General features: G+C 43.1%; 1 protein-coding gene across 4 annotated transcripts in view; it reads right to left on the reverse strand.

Moving 5' to 3' along the window:
• Window positions 1–23545, reverse strand: part of NUP93 (nucleoporin 93) — an 83177-nt gene extending 59632 nt beyond the window's left edge. Inside the window, exons 1-4 of one of the 4 annotated variants that reach the window (XM_054078835.1) lie at window positions 23494–23545; window positions 17325–17538; window positions 16678–16795; window positions 14677–14730 (exon numbers count right to left, since the gene is read on the reverse strand). In XM_054078835.1, the coding sequence (XP_053934810.1) occupies window positions 14677–14730; window positions 16678–16795; window positions 17325–17503 (351 nt within the window). In that variant the 5' untranslated portion in view covers window positions 17504–17538; window positions 23494–23545. Of the gene's footprint in view, window positions 1–14676; window positions 14731–16677; window positions 16796–17324; window positions 17539–22903; window positions 23199–23493 lie in introns of those variants that run through there. The other 3 variants (XM_054078836.1, XM_054078834.1, XM_009557135.2) reach the window with 3 other exon arrangements.
• Between the last annotated feature and the right edge of the window lie 234 nt (window positions 23546–23779).

Raw genomic sequence — 23779 nt, forward strand, 5'->3', positions numbered from 1 at the left:
TCTTCTCACAACGTGTTCTACTCAAATAATCTAAAGACATGTTTTGGTCATTAGACACTTCCACAAACCATTATGAAGGACAAATATATTTGCTTAGATCCAAGTATAAATCTCAAGAAGTCAAAGCACAGTGACAAATACATTTGGATATCCCATGTGCAGTTGAATCTCTTCATTATTAGCCATGACACCGGAAAAAACCAACTTAATATCACTCATTAATACAAATTACAATTATAAAATGTTTAGGGCAAATATTTTCTTATTATTAGTCATTACCTGTGCTGCCCTGCCCAGTCTCTACTTTTAAACTGTGCAACATTCAATGAGAGAAAAAGTTCCTGTAGATGAAGGCAGAAGCTATGCAGATGTGTACTGTCAATACCCGCCTGGCTGCATATTTGAACAATCTCTTGAACTGCAGCTCTGCTGGATATTCCAGCCCCAAGACTCTAGTTATGCTCATACTGATTAGCAGAAACCTGCTCCTACTTCAGCCTTCGTTCTCTGTGCTTCTGTATCCTAGGCCCATCAATGGAACCGTGCTCTGAACCAGATGAAGTTAAAAACTCTGTTAAAAGATATTTTAACAACACTTACCTTTTAAGGCTTCCAAAGTTCTTCTGCGATATCCACACCTAACTAGCTGACCACAGAAACCTGACCTAGCATTGGACATCTGCAGAGTTTGCTTCGCCTGCTGACAGCGACAGCTTGTTCAGCAGATGCTCCCGGTAGCACCCTACGCAAGTATTAATTACACAAGATTAATAGTAAAAACAAACAAAACCCAAACCAAATCCAAAACCAACAAAGATGGCTCTTCCTTAACAGTTTGCATTTTGCTGGAGTATCAGATATAACAAGCAACTAATTCTTTGGTATCATTGCAAGAGGAAGCTCTGATGATTCCACAGGTAGGACTGCTCTGTCAGAACACACCGTGGTGTATCAAAAGGCACGGCTTTCATACAAACGCTTTGAAGGTTAGCACCGCACTTGAATCGTTTATACTCATGAGGGTCCTGCAAAATAAGAGTCATCCAATGGAAACAGCTGTGAGCCTTTCAGTTTAAGTAAACTAGATTTAGCCTGTGAAGCCGTACCCATCAATGAAAGCTCCATTTATTAATCTACTGAACTGCTTACACAAAGAGTACTGGAAAGGCCAGCACTTCAGCCTTTCAAATCCGGCCCTTCTCAGTGCCTTCAGCCTTCCTCTGAGCAGTGTTACTGTGTGACCACCTAGAGGTCTCTCCACCAGAGGGGAAAGGCTGCCACTCCTGCTGCCGATACCATGTCACTCCTGATTTGCTCTGGAAGCTGTAAGTTAATTTTTTAAGATAATTAGTTGATACTACACAGCAAGACAAAGACCTGGCACTACAACTGTGTCAAAGGGTTGTTTCAAGATGGGGGGGAAAAAAAAAAATGGAGTAAAACAGATCAATAAGCTTAGGAGTTATGCTTAAACTCTGAGGTCCTACCTAACCTGCCCAAGAACAAAAGCCTCCGTGAATTCTCACATTTACGAACTCCTCAGCTTCTCAAGGCAGTACATTAACTAGGTATTCAGCTTACAAAAATAAATTGCAACACTTGCTGAAAAATAAACTGTGAAAGAAACAAAAGCCCTCTTCTTTAGTCACCACGTGACAGCGATTCAATTTCACCGTCTACTGCATGCATTTTTCATAAGGCAGAGGGTACAGGATAGCGGTCATGATCGCTTTCAATTTATCACTCTGGAACTCCAGTTTAGAAAAGGATGAAATCAAGTAAGGCCATTGCCTGTGACAGCAGCAAAAGAGCACAGCCTGCCTGGCTACCTACGTTCTTCAGTGGCCCATAAAACCAGATTGTAACTCTTGCACCAGATGCAATACAAAAGTGATCCTTTGCCTGTTTAACTTGCTTAAAGTCAATTAATCAGCCTATAAAATAGTGTCAGCAAAACCCACCTGCATTTTAAGTGGTGGCTTATAATTAAACACTTGCTTCTAAATACAGAGACACATGTGGCCATGGACCAGATAAAGAACATCTGCACAGAATATCGGCATAAAGAATATGGTCTTTAGAGGAACATGGGAAAAGCTTAGGCCACCTTCCTTGGTACGAGATGGCCATCCAACACGCTTGCAACAAAACAAACACTGGATTTCCATATCCCAGCACCAAGGTGTGCTCTGTCCTGTGGGTGACAGCAATCAAAGTGTGTTAAAGGCAAAGGGACTCAGAGGTCTGCATAAAATCAATGGACTCAGAAGCTCCTCTGAGATAGCAAGATGAACCTTCTCTGGATCCACAGGGAACTTCCCATATGCAACATGTTCTGCCGAGCCATCTCTGCAATGACTCGAGTCTTCCAATTGCGCTTCCCACCCTCCTTTCAGAATATGTGGTTTCAAGCAACAATTGTTGCCAGGATGCATTGCTAATACATAATATATTGGCTGGAAATTAGTATTTCATCTTGGAAAGAAAAAATGTTACAAGCACTTCTTCAAAAGCAATGAAGGCAGAAGAGTTTGAGGAGGAAGTCTTGTGAGACAGAGCAAACCTATAATCAAGAGAAGACAGATCTATTGAGACAAACTGCTGAACCCTGCCCTTTTAGACAGACTGTGGATTCAATCCCCTGATGCCCATTTTACTGCTGGAAAGAGATCTGTTCTGCTATTCTGCTCCAACAGGACGTTTCTTCACAAAGCTTGGCTTTGGGTATTTCTTGCAGGGATAGCTTCTGACTGAAAAGCCAGGCTTGCTGCCTTTTTCCTGCTGGTGCTTTGCCAAAGGCATGCCATTCTGCCATGCCTGGGGATGGATGGACTTACAAGTAATATTCTCTGTCCCCCAAACTCAGTGCCCCTAAATGACAGCCAGAACTATCCAGTCTACAAATCAAGTCCTAGATTCTTTTCTTGCAGAGGACCACCCTGCTGACTTGGTGGAGCTGTCGTAGGCAAAAGGGCAGGAGAAGGCCTAGAGGCTCCTAGGTGCCTTCTGACAGCTTTTCAGTGACAAGCGTAACACCTTACATACCAGAGAGGTTCTTCCGAAATATAATGCAAAAGGCTTCAGAGCAAGGAAAAAGGAAGAAAATGCAGGAACCCAGAAAAGCTAAGGAAAGCAGATGACAATTACGCTGTAGTGGCTAACAGGAATATAACTGAGTGACAAGTTACTCCTCTTAGTTAAAGATTTTACAACTCATTGATAGTAACCCCCTTCCCAGCTCAGTTCACCTCAGCTCCAGCAACAAGCCAAAGGAGTTATCTGCCTTGAATGCCTATTTCCATAATTCACTAGATCATAAGCTTATTAAAACTGGAAACCATTGAGAAGATGCAAAGTTCTTCCTCGGAAAAGGGGAAAAAACCCCACAAAAATAAAGAGGACAGTACAAAAGGTAGAGAATAAGGCATCTAACGGTACAAAACCACAAACAGCAAAACATTTAGCACAGCACATTAACTAATTACATACAGCACTACCGTGTACTTCATCTGACCAGCAAATATGAAGCCAAAAACATTAACCTTAAGTCAAAAAGCAAAACAAAACCAAGAGAAGCAATATTGATTCACTCTATCTGTTGAGTAATCAAGCTTCTTACCATTAGAAATGAGCTACAAATTTTCTGGATAAGCTATCTTTAACCTTGGAAAAATTAAATCAAGCTAGATAGGACTAAGGAGAGAAATACAGCAGGGTTAGCTCTATGAAAAACAGTACAGTGTCCAAACGTGTAATTGCACAGTGATGTGGGTCTTTGCATCTAGCTCCCACATTAGCTTTCACTAGAACCTCAGGATGGGCACAGTCCCTTTCTGTCAAGACAAAAGTGGGTCTTTTGACCACTGTATTAGTGCTTATTTCAGATTTAATAAAGCCTTTCGGTTTTTACATCTACTTAACAGACAGAGTAAAAGGATTTAAACATTCCATTTTCTGTTAGAAGGCTTGGGGCAGGAGAGGAAAGAAACAAAGAATGTTTCAGATTCACTATACGGTAACCATAGCAGGCAAAATCAATTACTGCGGAGAGGATCTGGAGATAACATGCAGGTTCCCACTCATCTCTTCGATATGTGTTTCCCCCTCCCCCAATTTCCTCCCCCACTTCTCTTCAGAAATGTCTTCTCATACATTAGAATCTGGCCCAAAGAATCCTACTGGCTTACAAACACATTTAGAGATAAGGATTTGTCATGAAACGGTATGGCATCCCCACCTGTGCACTCCCACATCCGAGATTAAAAGCAATTCCTTCACAGATTGTTTCTTCTGCTTTTCACACTCAGTTTGGCTACAGCAAACTTGATTATCAGAGAAAGCAAAAGATGGTGTGGCTTTATCAAGAACGCCGTGCACGCTGGATAGCCATTCTCAAAGGAAAAACTACAGGACAGTCTGGGGAATTAGCAAAAGGATGTATACCCCCTCATGTGACACAAGATGGGAATGCTTTCAAGATTCATAACATTAAAAGGGAAACAAACAGGAGCAGATCCTTTAAAAGTCGGTGAGATAAATGATCTAGAAAGGGCAGATCCAGAAATCCAGTTCATACAGGTCTGAATAAGAAGGAAAGGATGTCTGTTTAAATGATGCCAAGCTCAAAACCAATAAAAGGGAATAAATTTTAACACAATCTGAAATTGAATTGTGGAACTTACTACCACAGGAAGACGGCAAGGCCAAAACCATAATGGGATTAAAAACTGACTCAGTTTGTATATGGGTATTGACAATATCTAGAGCTGTGTTTAACAATAACATTGTGGAAAGAATTATTATCCCTCGTGCTTCAGGGTTTTAACCCATCTCTAACTGATAGAGAAACCTGGTGAAACCTAATAAAGCAAACAGGTATCCCCATAAACATCTTTGTCAGTGTTCCTCCTCCAAATTCTCCAATGCAGCTCATAAGCACATAAAGACAACTGAACAGAGGTGTCCCAAATCCCATTTAATAATTCAACTACGACAAATTTAGTTTCAGCAAATCCTATGTCTCTGATTCAAGTCTAGGATAGTCAACTGAACCGTTCAAACAGGTTCAGTAAAGCTGCTGAAACTGAAGTTAAACACAGGCCTGTTTACCACAATCCTTCCTCATCCGCCAGCCTTTGAGCAGCACTCACGTAACATTGGCAAGCCTTCCCTTTGCTCCCTCATAAACACCACTAGTTAGAAAACGTCTCTCCCCTTCACTACCTCTGACCCGCAATAAACAATGAAAATATCACATAATCCAGAAACTGGTGCTCTGGAAGGACAGTCCACAGAGACTCACACTGCAGTCACAAAAGCTGGCAACATGCTAAGCTATTCTCTATAAAGTTAGTTTTAAAATAAGTCTCTCCAAGCTTCTCAAGCCATTTTTTACCAAGCAACGATTAAGCATGGTGTTCCAATTAAGTTAAAAAATAATCTGTTAACTGTGGCTTAAAACACTGCACAAGTAGATCCTTTCTGGTGGAAGCACCATGCATCTCGCATACTTGCTGAGGTACAAATAGTGGCGTAGCATAGGCAATTTCCAACTCATATCCCTAGGCTTCTTTCAGTCCTTTCCATGTGCACAGAAAACCCACACGAGATCTTTTGCAAAAACTGCCTTTTGTTTAAACAGGAATTTCACAATTTAGGTCAAAGTACACGACTGTCTTCCACCCAAAATACTGTCAAAGCACAGACCTGAGCAAAATGGGCAGAAGGTAATAAATGAACCCACAGTAGGAAAGCAAAGGGTATAAATACAACTGGAGTGAGGAAAAAAAAATGAGTGGAAGAAAGATGGGAAGAAAACAGAAAGTAGGCAGCGAGAACAGAAGCTGTGCCAAAAAACTAAATGAGTGAAGCAAACGCATGTGTCCTTAGTTCCACCTCAAAAGGCTGCAACTTTCTTTCAGGAGCGTATCTTGGCAGAAGAATTCATTTTGACTTCAAAAAGGAAAGTTAACACAAATCCATACATACCACCCAAACATTTCTTCTGCAAACTGCCAGATTTTCAGGCTGCTGCTTTGCACCGGGAAGCTGAAGTACACCTGCAGTTTTGATGTGCGGACACTGGGAAACAGTTTACACACTTATTAGTTAGAGACTATTCTAACCCAAAGCCTGATAATGCCCAGGATTAAGGATTTTAGGTGGGGAGTTAAACAGACTAATTACTACAGCAGAGAAGAGGGCTTGCACAACAATGTACCTGTGGCCTTTCCCAGAATGCTAAATCATGCAAATGGGTTAGTAATGAACCCTACTGGATTTCATCAGTGAGGTAACGCTTTCAAGAGGCCTGAGTAAATGAGGAGGGCTTGAAAACAGGGGAGGGAGCCGAGGGCTGCAGCAGCTGCTGGGTTTTCTAATAGATTTGACGAACAGCCTCACTAGAAAGAATGTGTCCACGCTTTTATGATGCTTGTGGTCACAGGAGTTCCTGGCTTGCTTGCATACAAACTTCCCTCGTGAAAGAGATTTGTTTTGTATAGCTCATGGCACCAAGACGTATTAATTGAGAAAGATGCTCAAGACAACACTCAGGAAACAAAAATATGTGCAAAAAACCCCAATACCTCCAAAACAGCAGTTCAGGAGAAAGGTAACAAAGACACCTCTCTCTGTACAGGTCAGCTCCAAGCCACTCTGTCCCATTTCAGAAAAGTTTGCTGAGGATCAGAATTCTCTTTTTGCTATTGCAGCTGGGAAATTTTCTTTATTTCTCCTTTCAGAAGAACTGAAAAGCCACACTGACAAACAGATATACGTTCATTTTTCAAACCCAAACCTTAAACCCATTAACCAACTACAACACCGGGACTGAAGGCTTCAGCCACGTGTGAGAAGTCCTCACGTCAAGACCTGTGCATGGCGACAAGCAGGGCTGTCCAAAGCTCAGGGACAGCATTTCCCATTTCCACAGAGACAGTAGAAGAACCACAGTCAAATCAGACAAGAACTGGACTACTTCAAAACCAAATACATTAGAAAGGAAAAAATAAACTATCACTTCAAACCATGGCCTTATGCTGATACTACCCAAAACGCTGTTAAAATTTTAGAAGTCAAATTTACCTTCTTGTTCATTTTTCACTCCTCCCCCACCCCTACTCCTTAAATGCAACAAAGATAAATGGGGTTCACTTATGCATATAACCAGTTCCACTGTTAAATTCCAGCACTGTCACGCAGATCTTTTATTTCAGAGCTACAATCAATGTATTGGAAATCTCCAAATCCTCTCCCCTTAAAGTCTACGCTTTCTTTGTAATGGTTTCAAAACCAAATATCAATATTTTACAAAACAATAGGGAGTGGTGCTTTGCTAAAGCTACATTTGAGTCTCAGATAAATAAATAAAACAACCTCTTTAGCCCAAGCCATTGCTCTATCATATGATACATGGAGGTGGCAAATTGCCAGGCTGCAAGAATTTGCATCTCAGCATCATCCCTTCTCACCAATTTGTACAACTGCAGAGATGAAACCATTCCACTAAATTTTTTCCAGCAGCTTGCAAACACTAATTCCAATAGTTCATTTGCACATGCTGAGCACACACTGTCTAGGTCAGCAGTCAATACAAGACCTCAGCCAGCACTAAATTAATGGGACGGTGTGACATTAAGAGGTACCATGTTGCCAGAAGTGCTGCCCTCCTGGTAAGATGCAACATGGATGCTGAAAGTCATTAATGATCTCACAGTACTTATTGCAATAGTAACATTGCTCCAAGCAAGGTCTCAGTGAAATCTGACCTCACATAATCACATCCTACCAGTCGAGGTTCGCTTTAGTTTCAGCTACATGCGGTGTTTTACCACATGTAAATGCTATTTAAAGAAGCAGAGATATCTGCAGCTCATCACAAGATATGTCATCTCCAAATTCCCTTTTATACCACATTTGCCCCCTCACAGGGGTACGAGTTAACATTCAGTTAGGAATTGGAACAATTTTCATCAAAGGACAGAGCTATGCAGCGGAAAGAGAGGGAAGAAAGGGGGGAGAATGAAGTCAAGTGTTATGACTCTAAATCTGGTCTCTGTTTTAAGATGTTTATGACATATACTTCTAAGCTGTTTATTAAAAGTCTACAGTCGTACCTATTTAAGATGCAAAGAACATATCTGGATTAAGCAGACAGGAAATATAAAATGTGCCAGGACATAGCAGAATTTAAATAGATCAATAAACACAGCTACTAGAACAAGAGTCCTCAATTCTTCTATCTCGTGACCTTGCATTAGCATAAAAGTTTTGAAATGTCCCTCTTCCTACTCTCTCATTTATCCCTGACGAAAGGGAAAGGCAGACCATGTCTCCTCTCTCCGTGATCAGAACCATGATGAACTGGAAGATCACCACATAATTACACCCGTTAGCATGCAACCAAGCAAACAAAAGAAACGTGAAATAATCCAGTATCACAGCATTTAATGAGTGACTGTAAACTGGACAACTAACAAAATGCCATAGAGCAGTCTGCATTAAATGTGCCATGGTTTTGGCTTTTGTGGTGGTGCGTGTGTTTACACGATTAATAGAATCATAGAATGGTTTGGGTTGGAAGGGACCTTGAAGATCACCCAGTTCCAATCCCCGGCCATGGGCAGGGACATCTCTCACTGGATCCAGTTGCTCAAAGCCCCATCCAACCTGGGCCTTGAACCCCTATGGGGTTGGGCAGCCACCACTGCTCTTGGCAGCCTGGGCCAATGCTTCACCACTCCCATCATGAACAAGTCCTTCTTAATGTCTAACCTAAGTCTTCCTCCTTCCAATTTAAACCCATTCCCCCTCATCCTGTCACTCCATGCCCTTGTAAAAAGTCCCTCCCCAGCTTTCCTGGAGCAGTAATGGAAGCTGCTCTAAGGCTTCCCTGGAGCCTCCACTTCTCCAGGCTAAACAATCCCAACTCTCTCAGCCCATCTTCATAGCAGAGGTGCTCCAGCCAGGGTAATTTGAAACTGCACTAGTAAGTCATGCTATTAAACTAGAAACAAAAACTAGAAAAAAATGCTGTTAAAATGTAAACTAAGCATGTGAAGGAAAAAAGTGACAAGGAAAAAAACCAATGCTCAAATCCCCCAAATAGATTCCCAGTGTTTTGGGCTTCTTTTTTTCCCCCTACTTCCTTTACATGGTGTTATTCACACACCTACCAATGCTAAAAGGAGCTTTAATGAAAAACCAACCCACACCGGCTACGAAACAGAGAAGCCTGCACTCTTAAAGCCCAGTCCCACTCTAGTCTATACGCCTTGGCATTGCCCAGGGCATTCTTTGATCAACACAGGTCTTGGGAGGCTCGGGGCCAGTCTGTTCAATTAGAGGCGCCCTGGGAGACTCTGTGTCAGGGACGTGGCAGATAGGGCCACCGAGCCCCCAGCTGCCTGCTGCAGAAGCCCTTGTGAGTCTCCTTGCTTGGCAGAAAACCACAGGCAGGCTGCAGTTTTCCCTTAGAGATTTATGTAAAACCAGTACACGTTACCTAAAAGAACAGGGAAATGCAAACACATCAGAGATGAGATGGAGAAGTTTGTCATCTAGACTTCCAAGATCCCCATCCCTTATCTCCATTTGCTGCCTGTCAAAATATTCATTCCACATCACCGCTTTCTTCAATTGTGTTAGATCTGCCTCCAGGCACATTTAATTAAGAGTATATTTATGTTCTTGGTTTAGATGCCTAAATGTATACATTAAGGGTCAAATCCTGAATGAAATCCATGACACAATCTAGGCAAAAGAGACATCAGGGTTTAATACCAGCATGCGCTGGTACTGGGAGGAGAAAAATGACTTCTGAGAGCCTTTGTATGTTTTAAACACAACTTTTAAAAGAATACCCAACTACAACCACGAATAATATTTTTCATTTGGACTGCAAGAAAGGAACAGCTAATGACCAAACCTAAAAACACAAGGCAGAAGGTTGTCCTTGTGTTCGCTGTCCTGGCTCTGCAATGGTTAAAAGGTCCCCACAGCTGTGCTGGCATCATCGATTAGGGGGAACAAGGAAGCGACAGAAAAATAAAGCCACCTTAATTTCAAGCTCCATTAGAACTGAAGGACTTGAGGGGGGAGAAATCAATGTTTGGCAAATGGGAAAGGACAAAATCTGCAAAAGGAAAAAATGCATTTCCAGGCTAAGCTAATGCAAACAATGGATGGTGAGCAGCACTTGAGGTTGCCCCTTTAAGATTGTGTCAGCATTTCCATTTATAAACTCTGATTTTAGTTACACTCTAGTAGATTACCACAGGCATTGGTATTATTCTGGCAGATACCACAAAGTATATCACAAATGGCAATATAAAATAGCGGTAAGAGCTCACTGGTTGAATAATGCACCCTTTCAGTACCTGATTTCAGAGTAATCATTTTTAAATTATGAGTCACACACATATACACACACAAACAGAACAGATGTGCTGGAGCGAGCATCCTGGGACCCAGATTCTACCAACACTACAACAGGAGTCAAGGCTGCCTTTGATACAAAGCCTGTTACAGCACTCTGAAATTCAAACTTGAAAATATCCTATATGCTTAATTTCAGTCTGCTTTAGTTGCCACTTGGACAGCTTTCAGTCTAACCTTTTGCCCTCATTTAGATAAAAGCTCTTATTTCTGTATTGCGATCTCCAGAGGCTCAGTCAATACTCTGAAAATTCACACCAGAAATCAAAACCAAACCCTGGTATAGAATCATAGAATCACTATGTTGGAAAGGACCCACTGGATCATTGAGTCCAACCATTATAAAGGTATACAACCTTTAATTCCAGTTCTGCTGAAATCAGAAGGCCAAGGTGAAACTGTTGTACCAACAAGCAAATTCAACAAAAATTATCTTTCAGAGTAATGGAGCCAGGACTTCACTTCAAGTTTTCTGAGCAGATAAGCAACACACGCAAGGGAAACTTGTGTCCATTCCTAGCATTCATTTCAAAGATCTGGACCAAGGCTTAAAAAAGTGAGAGCAACACCACTTCTTAAAGTTACCACCACGACTTTGGGCTTAGGCATTTCAAAACAAGCATATGGGTGGACTAAACATAGTATCAAGCCAACATGACATGTTCAAAACAAAGCACACAATAAAGCATAATGTATACTGTAATTAAACTACCTCAGTCAGAATAACTCAGGCCTTGATCCTGCAACTAAGCCTGCACTGGACACCTTTGGTAGGGCAGCAGTGAATCCCTCCAACATTCACACATAAATCAACGGGCATATGTGCAAGAACCAGGTTCCAGTTTCCATGTTACAACAGCACAGCCTTACCACACACTTGTAATAATTCCTCCTCTTGCGCCCATTACCAAGAGCCAAGAGAGGTCTGCTGCAACAGCGCTCACTAGGAGAAAATAGCATAGTCTGCATCTTCTCCCATGTAACAAGTTATAGGATGAGAGGAAATAGCCTCCAATCGTGCCAGCAGAGGTTCAGATTGGAAACATTTCTTTATCAAAAGTGCTCTCAGGCACTGGCAGAGGCTGCCCAGGGAGGTGGTTGAGTCCCCATCCCTGGGGATGTTTAAAACACCATAGATGTGGTGCTGAGGGATGTGGTTTAGTAGTGGACAGGTACGGTTGGACTCTATGATCTCTAAGGTCTTTTCCAACCAAACAATTCTATGTTTCTATGATCTTTGGAAGAGTGAAGAAATACCTTTCCTGAACAGAACGTCAACATTACATTTATAGACACATACTCCATCTGTGAGAGATGACCTTGCACAATCAACCCTTACCTGGGATTTTAAAAGCCACAAAAAACAAACAAAAAAACCAACATGCATATATGTGCTAAACAGAGCATCAAGACTCACTCGACTATCATATTCAACTTTGAAAAGGTTTTGCCAAAATTAGCTTTTTGACAAATTAGAAATTCTTGATCTTTATAAACTCTTGACATAGGAATCATTAAGAACTGTATTTGCTGCGAGAAGTGTTTGTGGTGTTGTATGCAGTTTAAGAACAGTGTTTGAAATAAGAGAGGAAAAATAAAAATTCCCATAATTAACGGCAAGCCTAAAATCTTTTTCATGATCCTCCCGGCCCTCTGCTCTAGTGGGAGACATTTCCTGGACTGGCAACCCTTTTATGTGCAAGCAATCTACACTTTACAACTGATAAATAATTCAGATAATTAACTGATCTGCAATTTGGTGCACTTCTTCTTAGTCAGCACTATGGAGTACCATTTAAAAGAGGTTCAGTACAGAAAGTCCCTCTTGCTTGTTAACCCAAGCTGAGGCTTCTCTTAAGGTTATTTCCTAGAATCTCTTAACACTTTCCGAACATCTCACATCAACATCCTGGCATTTCATGTCCTAGGATGTTCCTCTCCGATTTTTCCTGCTGTTTTACTCCCTATATAAGAAATCCCAAGATATTTCCTGGAATAATTCTTCTGCAGTGCTGACAGAGAGGAGACTCTACCACACCTCTTCATGCTGCCCACATACAGGCTGCTAGAACAGACCACAACATAAGAAAGAACAGAGACAGTAAGTAAATATAGGTTGGGTAAGAAGGCTGGAGAAGCTCAAGAAAAATGACTGGATGCAAAGGAAGATGTGGGAGCACGTGGCAGGATGTCCAAGGAGCACTTTCAGGCTGTAAGAGCTTTGCTAGAATTTAAAAGTCAGCAGAAACCTAAAATTCATACAATAAAGATTTAATTGTATTTGTAATCTTCAGATAACTGCAATAGTCAGCAAAGGATAAGCATTAGGTCTGTGTCTCTGGCACAAGTGCCCATATCCAGCTCCAGAGGCACCTCCTCCTCCTGTGCTTGTGCCGTACACGAGCTGTATGGATGCAGCCCCACTGCGGCTTTACAGGCAAAAAGGGTGCACAGCCTCGTAGCTCCAGGGGCTTCCCTGGAAAAATCTGTCAGCCTTTTAATCAAATGATACTGTAAAGTATTTATGAACTGATAACACTACCTGCTCAAACTGAACTTCAGGGACACCACACATGAGAATAATTAAAGCACTAAAGACTCTACGAATGATAAGCAAGCTTCAGACAGGATTTAAGGTTCAATAGATCTGCTGCAAACTACACAGGCTTGTGAGTAGGTGTGCTGAGCATCATGAAAAAATGGGACTGAAAAAGGACAGCTGAGCCTATAATGCTGACAAACTATGAACCAACCACATTAAGCATTCAGGAAGAAGTTTTTGTTGGTTAAAAAGAAAGTAATAGTAATGCTAAAAAGTGCAGACTGCAGGCGTCATACAGAACAGCCCTTCCCTATCCAAAGAATAAAAGCCTGCCAGCATGTTTATGTAAATACTCTTCCTCTGCCGTTACTCAGTAAAGTCCTGTACAAAGGAATTGTAAAGTCCTGCACAACAATAGACCAGATCCCTTCCTTGTACCACCCTGCACACTGCCTTCGAGGATCCAGTGGGAGCAACTCACAGAGGGAGAACTTTATACGCTGGAAGGGGATAGCTATGTCTGGCCCAAAATAAACACAAGCTTGAAGAAGCCTCATGAAGCTAATTAACTAGTAGGAATAAAACAAACCCCAACAGTCACCACTGAAGAAAGTACCAAAGGAAGCAGCTTTTGTAGCACACCTTTATCTAAAGCATCAAATAATTACGACCTCCTTGGTTAACAGAGCTAATCAGTGGCCAAGCAGCAGTGCGTAATGCAAAGGTCGTCTCACGTAACTAATAACAACTTAATAAAAACTGCTCTGAAAGGACAAGATCCTGTTGATGATTGGCTGTGTGCCAGAACCTACAGATGCGTGCAGAGACCTGTCCATATTCCAAGCGAGCCACTCTCAGGTAACAGAGCACTGTCAGCATCATCCAGCAGCTTGAGGTTTGACTGCAGGTATTCTCAGACAGAGCAGAGAATGAGGTTCTGCACAACCATATGAAAACCCTTGTGCCTGTTAACTGCAAAACAAACAGAGACGACACATTTACAACTGACACCTTACTCATGTGCTTTCAGATGATCTACCACTGAGCACCTTGCCGTGCTTCCCACCACAAACTGGTTTTATCTCATTTATTATGCATGCGTTCTGCACATGACCCGCACAAAAATTAAAGATTCAAAGCACACGTGTATTAGGCCTCAAACACGAGTAGTTAGATTTATATTAACGTGAACACTGATTAAATCACCAGTGTTAATCATGATTCAAAACAGCAACCAGGGAACTTTAATTTAAATTATTGATTTTAATCTTGTTTTTCATTTGTACTTTTTAGCTGTTTTTGTAAAGGAAGGGCTGAATCTCATTGGCCAATTTGGCCATTTAAACACATTGATTTGCAATTAAGCACTGGCATTATGCTAAATTTTAAACTTTTCCTAAACAGGAGGATACAATTTTATCTATATTCAGAATATAAATTTATGTAAAAAGCACAATATTTATTCAGAATCTTAAACATTTTTATTAAGCTTGAAAACAAGGAATGAGAACTTTCATATTTACTGGATGACTTACACACGTGCTTCATGTCAAGCTCTACTAGAACCCCATGGAGTAACAGACCATATAAAAATGTTCAGCCAGTTAAAATGCCTTATACAAAGGAAAAAGCATCCAGCTTGTATTTCAAAATGTTTGCATCTCTAATTGTCTCTATGAGACCAAAGATATCATTACCTTTATTATCAAAAAGGCAGACTGAAAGTGATGGCTGGACAGGCATTTCTGTACCTAAACACACAGACAAATATTTAAGAAACTTTCCAGAATGCCTTCACAAGAATTCAAACTTAAACACTTACTTTTTTTAAAGAAATAAATGCATTCTAATGAAAACTTTTCAAATACTGATATGGGTCATAAGCAAAAATACACTGGAGATGAGAAAGAACACTAAGATCACTAGAATATACCAGAATCACTATCTCAAATCATAAGGCCTTCAGAAATGGTATAATTAAGGGAGAAGAAAGCCTTCATGTTTTGATTAGGTAACCAGTAAAATAGAAGTAAAGTGTATTAATGCATTCCTATCTGTTTTCCCTTATGCCACAAATCTTGGATCCAAAGAGTCCAGACCTCCACCGCTTCCAGGCTTGAGAATCTACAATAAAATTGCTCTTAAAGTGGAAAGGAAAAACATCAGAAATCAAAGAATTAACAACAAAAAAAGAAAGGAAGCATTCTTGAAAAAAATCTAGACAGAATGGGGTCAAGGAAGACACGTACCAAGTTTAACATCTCCAATCAGAAATACAACAACATCAGAAATTGGAACAAAGGAATAAAATGAAAAAAAGACAGAAAGTGAACAGTGCCAGTGGACTAGAACTCTTACTCTGTGATCATGCAATAGATAAAGTCTTCACAGTGCACTGATTTTTAGTGGAAAAGGTGGGGAAAACGATCTGGGGAGGGTAAGAGAAGATAGCCAAATATACTAGGAACTGCGAGCAAGTGAAGAGGTACAAAAGTACAAAGGAAATGCCATCTCAGAGACTTGACAGATGCTCTGAGCAGTCCATTCTCACACTGGCAATCACCCCTCTGTGTTTTCAGCCCACGAGGACTGAGGCAGCTGCAACATGGAGAAGTGCTGCTCACACTGCAGGCCCCAGGGCACACACACTGCCTGCTGGAAAGGCTGTGGGCCTCAGAGAACAGGGAATTAAGTAAACCTGCCTAAAGACAGAAGACTATGGGGCTCCTAATGTTAGGATGAGGCTAGGCTAAGAGTCTGTCCACTCAAAATGGACAGCACCGAATACCCAAATAAAATGTATCATTAGAAAAAAATACGGAAACTTCACACACCTCCCCCTTCTCTCCTTTTCCCCTTTGAAGTCAAGTAGTCCAAGGCATACTACTTCTGCAAAAACAAAGAGTTTACAACTCTTTGACCCTCCTAACTTAGCCACCTGCTAGTAAGGAGAAAGAACATAAGCTGCAAAATGATTAACCAGTAATTCAGTCTGTTATCTTTAATGCAACCTACAACATCAATTCCACAACCAGCTCTTCACCGAGTAAGAAATAGCGCAGATTTCTTCATCATGAAGATATTCTACAAGGGCAGGCAGCTAACACAGAGCAAAAATAGATGGGTCACGTTCATTTCTAAGGCACCGTGGAAGATAATGTACAGGAAAATTTACCAGATGAAATCACACTGGTAAAGCACATGAAATGTGGCAAAGCCAGCCTGCTACCAAGAGAAGGATACGACACGTGAAATTCCATGAAAGAAGTTATACTCGCCTCTTTTGCAGAATGGACTTAAATGTCTCCTATTCCAACCTCAAAATGGCCAAATGGTTCTACGTGTGTTCTTCCAGTCAGACAAAAACAAGTCTCAAAATGACAGGGGAGAGGTGTTCCTGTGCAATTTAGGCTTGCAAAGCCAACAAAGACTGGTCCACAAAAGCAGTAAGTACATACCCAGTACCTCTTGACTTCAGCAAGAGTTTGGAACTGAAGATACTCCTGCGGATCTGGTACTTAATGCTGCTTCTTATGGGTAACTCAACCTCTCTAATCACTGAAAGCAGCATCTCTCCTCTGCACTTCCTCTGGCCAGCAAATTAAACAGAGCAAGACTCTTTCTGCAATAGCCTTAGAAGAGCTTTCAGCCACAAGAGTTAGAAAGGCAGCATAATTCACATTTCAGAAATCCCCTACCTGGATGTCAGTGTCCTTCACAGGTTCGAGAGGCTCAAAGGTAGTGGCTGCACTCAAACTCTCGAGTCGCTGAGAGATGTGAGATATATCAAGCCCTCTAGACCCGAGAAGAACAGATCTATAAGGAAGAAATTATACAGGTATGAAATGAGTATTGAACAGATAGACCTCCAAACACCAATTCACTGCCAGTAGTTAGGCCAGCAGCTAGCCATGTACAGACAGTGCTCCCCGCTGTGCTATGAAAACTGCACAGAAACCACTGTGTATCCAACCACCTTGGCTCTGCTGAACTCTTTCTGCTGTTCCACTGCAGTACTGCACGGTTGCCAAGTCCTTCCAGACAGAAAAATCCCACAGCATGTTGGTAAATGTCTTCAGCAGTGGCCAGAACAAGGTACTGCACTGCTTGGATTTAGTGTCCTAAATCAGGAATAGTGGCTCTTCTGATAAATCCTTCCATTACTGGTTTTTGGGTTTATTTTGTAAGTAAGAGAAAGATGGGAGGGGAAAAACCCCAGCTTTGCAGTCATTCTGTTTCTCCTGGGTACACGCTCCTGGCAAGACTCCCCACACATTACAAAACAAACCCATGAACAGCTTCTACCTTCTGCGTAACGTTTCCGATGCCAGTGCTCTGTACTTACGCCTTAACATCTGCAGTCTCCTGGGAAGTGTGGGTCAGAGTACGGGATCGCAGGCGCTCCCCAGCCTGCTGGATCTCCTGCAGGTTGCGTTCTACGTGAGGGAGCTCAGAGATACCTTCTGTTTCAGCTGCAAGCTGTTCTGCCTGCTGGAGGAGCTCTCCAAAGCCATCGGTATCCATCTCTGTTGCAGGTTTCACTCAAGATGTAAAAACACCTTCAGAGAAAGAGAGAAAATTCTTGCTTCAGCTACAAACAGTTCTATACCTTGGGCACATGGACAGACCAGCCAAAGCAGGTCTTCCAGAAACAGGATACTCTTCGGCCCATCCTACCCAAGCACCGAATATCAAGCAATACTTTCAAGTGGTCTTGGAGAGCTTGCCTTGCAGGACAGCGTTCTTAAGCCAGATCTATGGACTGGAAGAAGTGGATGCAGATGCCATATGACAGTTCATATATTGCCTTGATACAAAGGACAGTGAACGCAGAGAAGTCTCAGTGAAGAATTTAGTATTAATTGAGGTATAAAATACTTATATATCCATATATTTTTATATCTATTATAAATGGAGACACATAGATACGCACGCATTAGGAAGAATGTGGCCAGCAGGTCAAGGAAGGGTCTCCTCCCCCTCTGCTCTGCCCTAGGCCCCATCTGGAGTCTCGTGTCCAGTTCTGGGCTCCTCAGCTCACAAAAGACAAGGAATGACTAGAAAGAGTCCCGCAAAGGCCGCAGAGATGAGGAGACTGGAACATCTCTCTTATGAGGAGGCTGAAAGGCCTGGGTCTGTTTAGGCTGGAGAACAGAAGACCGAGAGGGGACCTTATCAATGCTTTTCAATACCTGTATCAATACTGGGGGTCAGGAGGATGGGGCCAGACAATTTTCAGTGGAGCCCAGCGACAGAATGAGGGGCAAAGCACACAAACTGGAGCACAGAAGTTCCATCTGAACATGAAGAAAAACTTCTTTACTGCGAGGGTGACTGTGCACTGGAACCAGCTGCCCATGGAGGCTGTGGAGTCTCCTCTGGAGATAATCAAACCTGCCTGGATGTGTTCCTGTGCAACCTGCTGGAGGTGACCCTGCTTTAGCAGGGGGGCTGGTCTGGATGAGCTCCAGAGGCCCTTCCAAACCCCACCATTCTGTGACCCTCTGAGTCTCTGGAACGGTTTCTTTCATAGCATTTGCACCCTAACCCAAAGTGTCTGGGTCAAATAAGACAAAGTAGATCCAAGCTTTAACACTAGCTGTTTATAATTTACTCAAAAGTAAAATCAGTGGAAACTGTCTGGTTCAAGGGAGACCACTGAGAACAAAAAGGCATTTTTACAAACCAAAAATAGCCTGTGACCCAAGTATCGCTCGGTACCCCTCAACCATATCAAAGCAATTCAATAGTGCAATTTTTATATTCCTCACACTCAGTCTCACCACCATTTCCAAGAACAACTCCCAGTGGCAATAGCACTGCCCTCCTCTGTCTGGACAAGGATTTAAAAGCACCGCATGCTGATTCATTCAGACACACGCAATTAGAAAGAGCAACTGATCCCTGCTGCCTGGGTGCCACGACAAACCCTAACAGCCAGCATCCAGGAATGGAAATTTTCAAAAGCACTCCCCATCCACTTCTGGAAAGCTGGGAGCGACCCCGAAAGCAGCTATTTACATAACTTGTTAATCAGGTGAGATAGCAGAGACTGGGTTTCTTTGAACAGATTAGCATGTCACCAAGACAGAGGGGAGGTGGTTGAAATAAGCAGTTTCATGGCCTGCAATGCAGTACAGAACATCTTTCCACTGTTTACTTGTGATATCTCAGGTGCACCCCTGCCATAAGGAGCCTCTGTTGGCAGAAACTGACCAGAACAGCCACACTCTTGTCACTAAGATGACAGCGATTAGATCCTTCAGGAGCAGTGACTGCAAGAACAGCACAGACTTTAGCTTGATTTGATCTGATCCGGTCCACCTCCCCTTTTCATTACCGACAAGATAAAAAGGCAGAAGATTAAGAAGGCACTAATTTCTCAGAGCACTGAAACCAAAAGCATGGAGAATCAGTGGACCGTAAAACTGCTCCCAAACCTGCACTTTTTGGCTGTAGACTCCACATCAATGCCATATAAGGTCCGTCCCATAAATTTGCCCATGTAGAATAATTGCAACAACTCTGTGAGATGAAACCAAGTTCAACAAATACAGAATAAGCTAGTTATTTGGAGGAATCAAACTACCTGTGATTATAACCAAGCACTGGAAATGATAGCTCAAAAGCCAATCTAAACAGCTTTTTTTTTTAAGTGACAGAATTAAAATAGTTGGACTGAAGTAACAGCACGAACACCCTGTCTCCACTCTGACAGAATTTACTGCATTTGAGAGACTGCAGTCTGATTCTTAACACTGCTGTGCAAGATGTGCTGCCACAGTAACGAGCAGAGCAGTGGCAGATTTTCACGTCTGGCTGGGGAAGGAGCAACAACTGACACCTAAGGGAAAGGGAATACATCAGAAATTAAACTAACTTCTGCAAACCAGATCAACTTCAAGCTAAAAGGCAGGCTGAAACTGCTCTTCTGTAAAAGAACTTTGATGACTTATCGATAGAAGCTACTGCATTAGTCTACTATTCCATTAAACCCCTGTTTAATGTTTCCCTAACATTTAAAACCACAAATAAATGCTATATATTGTATAAGCTGACTGGATTTAAGCCAAAATACAACCAAAAATGATGATGACAGGTTTCTTCAGTCTATTCAGAGAGATTATAAACAATGATTTATTCCCTAAAAAAAAACTAAGAACTCCTCAAGAGCACTACAGTGCTACCTAATGAAGAATGCTGTAGCTATCACACTCCAAATAGGGCCATAATGAATTTTTTACTGTACTAGCCCCAGAAAGACGCAAAGCTGAACTACCCCAACGTGTGTGCAAGCGTCTGTCATACGTCACATACTGACAGGCTTTGTGCCACTTAACTCATTAACTTTGAGAAACAGACTAAAAAAATAAATTTTAAAATTTTTTTCTAGTGCTTCGCAAAAAAGGAGGAAGACTTCACAGGGGAGAAGGAAAGCCTCATCCACTGAGCTCAGAACAGCTGATAGACCAATCCAGCTCTACAAGCTGCAATGAGAGTCTTGAAAATGGGTAAGGAAGAAGAAATCATCCAGGACTGCTCTCTGACAGAGGCTCCTGCCCAGAGTGCTCAGGAGACCCAGTCTGATGAGCTGGGATCAGCTTCTTTTGGAAGACACAAGAACACACTAGTAAGAGAAAACAGGCAATTCTTTACTTGCTGCAGCCAAGGTCTGAGGCAAAAGCACATTTTTTGTCAGGTCAGAGAGTGCAGCAGCTTCTGTCTACAAAGCTAAACATGAATAAGTAAAAGGCTTGTTCTGCAGGCCTGGGGAATTCTGTGTGAACAGCAGTAATGATACCGAGCTTTCACACAGCACTTTGTATGAACAGACATCCAGACATTTCAGAGAGGAAGTCAGCAACGTGATCCCTGTGTTACAGAGCAGGGAACTGACTGAGAAATGCTGGGGTGGAAATCAAAGAGCAGGTGGCCAAGTTTTTGTTTGTTTTCAAGAGAAAGCACAATGACATTTATAGGATGTCAGACACTGAAATAAGCTGCTTCTAAGGAAGCAGACACTCTGCCACCGGCGCTTTTTAAGAGCAGGACAGGCAGGAAACAGAAAAGGTGGAGATCTACTGACTCCTTGCCAGGAGCAGAGACATCATTGGGGTCAACTCTTGAGGTCTCTCCCTGCCCAATTTTCCGTGTTCTACAACTAGAAGTGATCAGAAATAACCCAAATATCTGCTGCGCATCTTCACAGCACTAAATGTTTAATGAAACCTAGCAGAGGGAAAGTTTCCATGCCCTAGCTACACTAAAAACATAGGAAATCAGGAGAGGCCAGGTTAAAAAGAGATAGGGAAACACTATCCCTGGTACCCCATCTGGTACCACAGCCTGTTCGCCCCAGCAACAAAAGGCTGATGCAAGACAATCCTGAACAGACCACATCACAATCTTGAAGTTATTATTTCTTCTACTACCCACCAATCAATCCTCCCCTGCCTCCCAAAAAGACTTTGTCCTGGAAGCCTTGTCGTCAATCTCACCGTTAGGTCAACATGCAAATGTCCAATCTTTTTATGACTGGTACTAAGCACTTGGCTCAAAGAGCTCTCACAGTACACAGGTTGAACAAAAATGCCTTTAAAATTTGGAAAAAACAATCACATTTACAGTTCTGTTCTTATTTGCTCTCACATTCTGTGAAAGGACAAACAAGGGCACAAGACTCTCCTCTACCCTGTTCATTATTTAATCTAGAAGTGAACGGTAAGCATTTTAAATGACCTCTTCCAATGTACACTACCATGTCTTTGCCACCAGTGCCTTTTGTCTGCCATGACTTTGAAGCTCCCCACAGAGGTCTCAAGTCCCTGCTACCCCAAACCGCTGACTCAGCTGGCAGTTCCGCCACCTCATCACTCTCCCTCTTTTCCAAACACTTAGTACTTATTTTAGGCACCTGACTCTCACCCAACTCAGCTGGGCACCGACTTCCACTGCGTGGCAAACCGATGCTCGTTATGTAGGGCATCAGTTTGGTATTTGAAATTCCTCACGTGACAACTCAGATCCTCCACCTCACTAAATTTTATGTGATATTATCACCCCAGGAACATGGATTTATATGACAATCGCATACTTCCTCCAAGCAATTTTTAAGCTTTTCCTATCTGTAAACTCTTAAGTTTTCCCAAGGAGTAAGAAACCCCTTTAGGGACAACAGCGAACAGCACTAAAGCACCCAGGAACTGGCTTTTTGTTCTCCATGACCTAACTCCTGTCCCATAAGACAACGTGGCCAAATTGAAGGAAGACAAAAGCAGCCTTGTTTGCACTTGGACTTACACTCAACCCATTCCACTCACTGTTATTCTGGTTTAGAATAACGTTGGGACACAGACGGAACCCAGCACTCCACATCAGCTCCTAATTACATACCAGTACCAAGCATATCCGCAGTTAAGCCTTAACATAACAGCATTTCAACACCACACCACAAAATTTGGGCTGTTGCCTGAGGTTGGGACCAGACAGTGAGAGCAAATCACTCTGTACGCTTTATGATGACTCTTGGAAAATCAAGCCTGTAATACAGAGTGAATGCTGACTAGGAGGGACTAACAAATAGCGTTACCTCAGTTCAGAAACAGAGTTCTGCATCCAAGTTGTTCTGTAAGAAACCCTTGTCATTGTCACCTGTTTTGCACATGAAGCCAGCATTGCTGTTGGCAGAGAAGACCTGAGAGCACGGGTGGACAGAAAAGGGCTAGTCACCATTCTCATTCAAGGATAGTCTGAATGGTCTACGTTGTGTTTAAAGATAGCTATGCTGCCCTGCATCAAACTTACTGACCTGAAAGACACAAGAGTCATCAGCATTATACATGGTTTACTAGTCAAAAGTCTCCTATGTCCTGCCAGGCACATATGACAGAGATGGTTGTCAACTATGAGGTGCTGCGAGCTTACCAAAGCCTGCCGTGAAACAGAAGTTGAGCCAGGGACAGCTTAGAGTGCACTCTGCTTTTTTCAAGGAAGAATTTCCTCCCCATGAGGGTGGGGAGGCCCTGGCCCAGGTTGCCCAGGGAGGTTGTGGCTGCCCCATCCCTGGAAGCGTTCCAGGCCAGGTTGCATGGGGCTTTAAGCAACCTGATCCAGTGGGATGTCCCAACCCACGGCAGGGGGTGGAACTGGGTTATCTTTAAGGTTCCTTCCAACCCAAACTATTCTGTGATTATGAGCTCCCACCCCTAGACACCGACCAGCCGGTTCCGTATCCCTGGGGCCGCAAGGACCCCCGGGCGAAGAACCAGATCATCTTTAAGACCAGACGATCTTTAAGGTCTCTTCCAACCCCCCGGCCCTGAAGCGGCCCCGTCCCCAGCGGCCTCAGCACGGGCCGAGCTCCCCCTCCGCCGCCTCAGCGGCCGCTCCGCGCGCCTCGGGCCCCGCCGAGGAGATGGCGCCCCAGGCGGGACGGGTCTGAGCAGCCGCTGACGAAAGGAGGGACGAAAGGAGGAACGAAAGAAGCCACGAGGGAAGCCGCATCGCGCACTCACCTACCCGCCCCACCGCCCGCCGGTCCCGCGCCGAGCGCACCATTGGCCGCCCGCGCGCCCCGCCCCGCGCTCCCATTGGCGCGACGGCCGCGCTTCCTCCCGCCCCGCGCTCCCATTGGTTGGATTTGAGTCCGCCCCGCGCTTCCATTGGCTGGATTTGAGCCTGCCCCCTCTCCCATTGGCCCAAGTGCGCGCTTCCTCCCGCCCCGCGCTCCCATTGGTCCCTTCACGCCCCGCCCAGCACTCCCATTGGCCGACCTGCCGCCCTCCAAGCCCCTCGCACTCC

Source organism: Cuculus canorus, chromosome 13, assembly GCF_017976375.1.
Source record: "Cuculus canorus isolate bCucCan1 chromosome 13, bCucCan1.pri, whole genome shotgun sequence".
Classification (NCBI taxonomy): domain Eukaryota; kingdom Metazoa; phylum Chordata; class Aves; order Cuculiformes; family Cuculidae; genus Cuculus; species Cuculus canorus.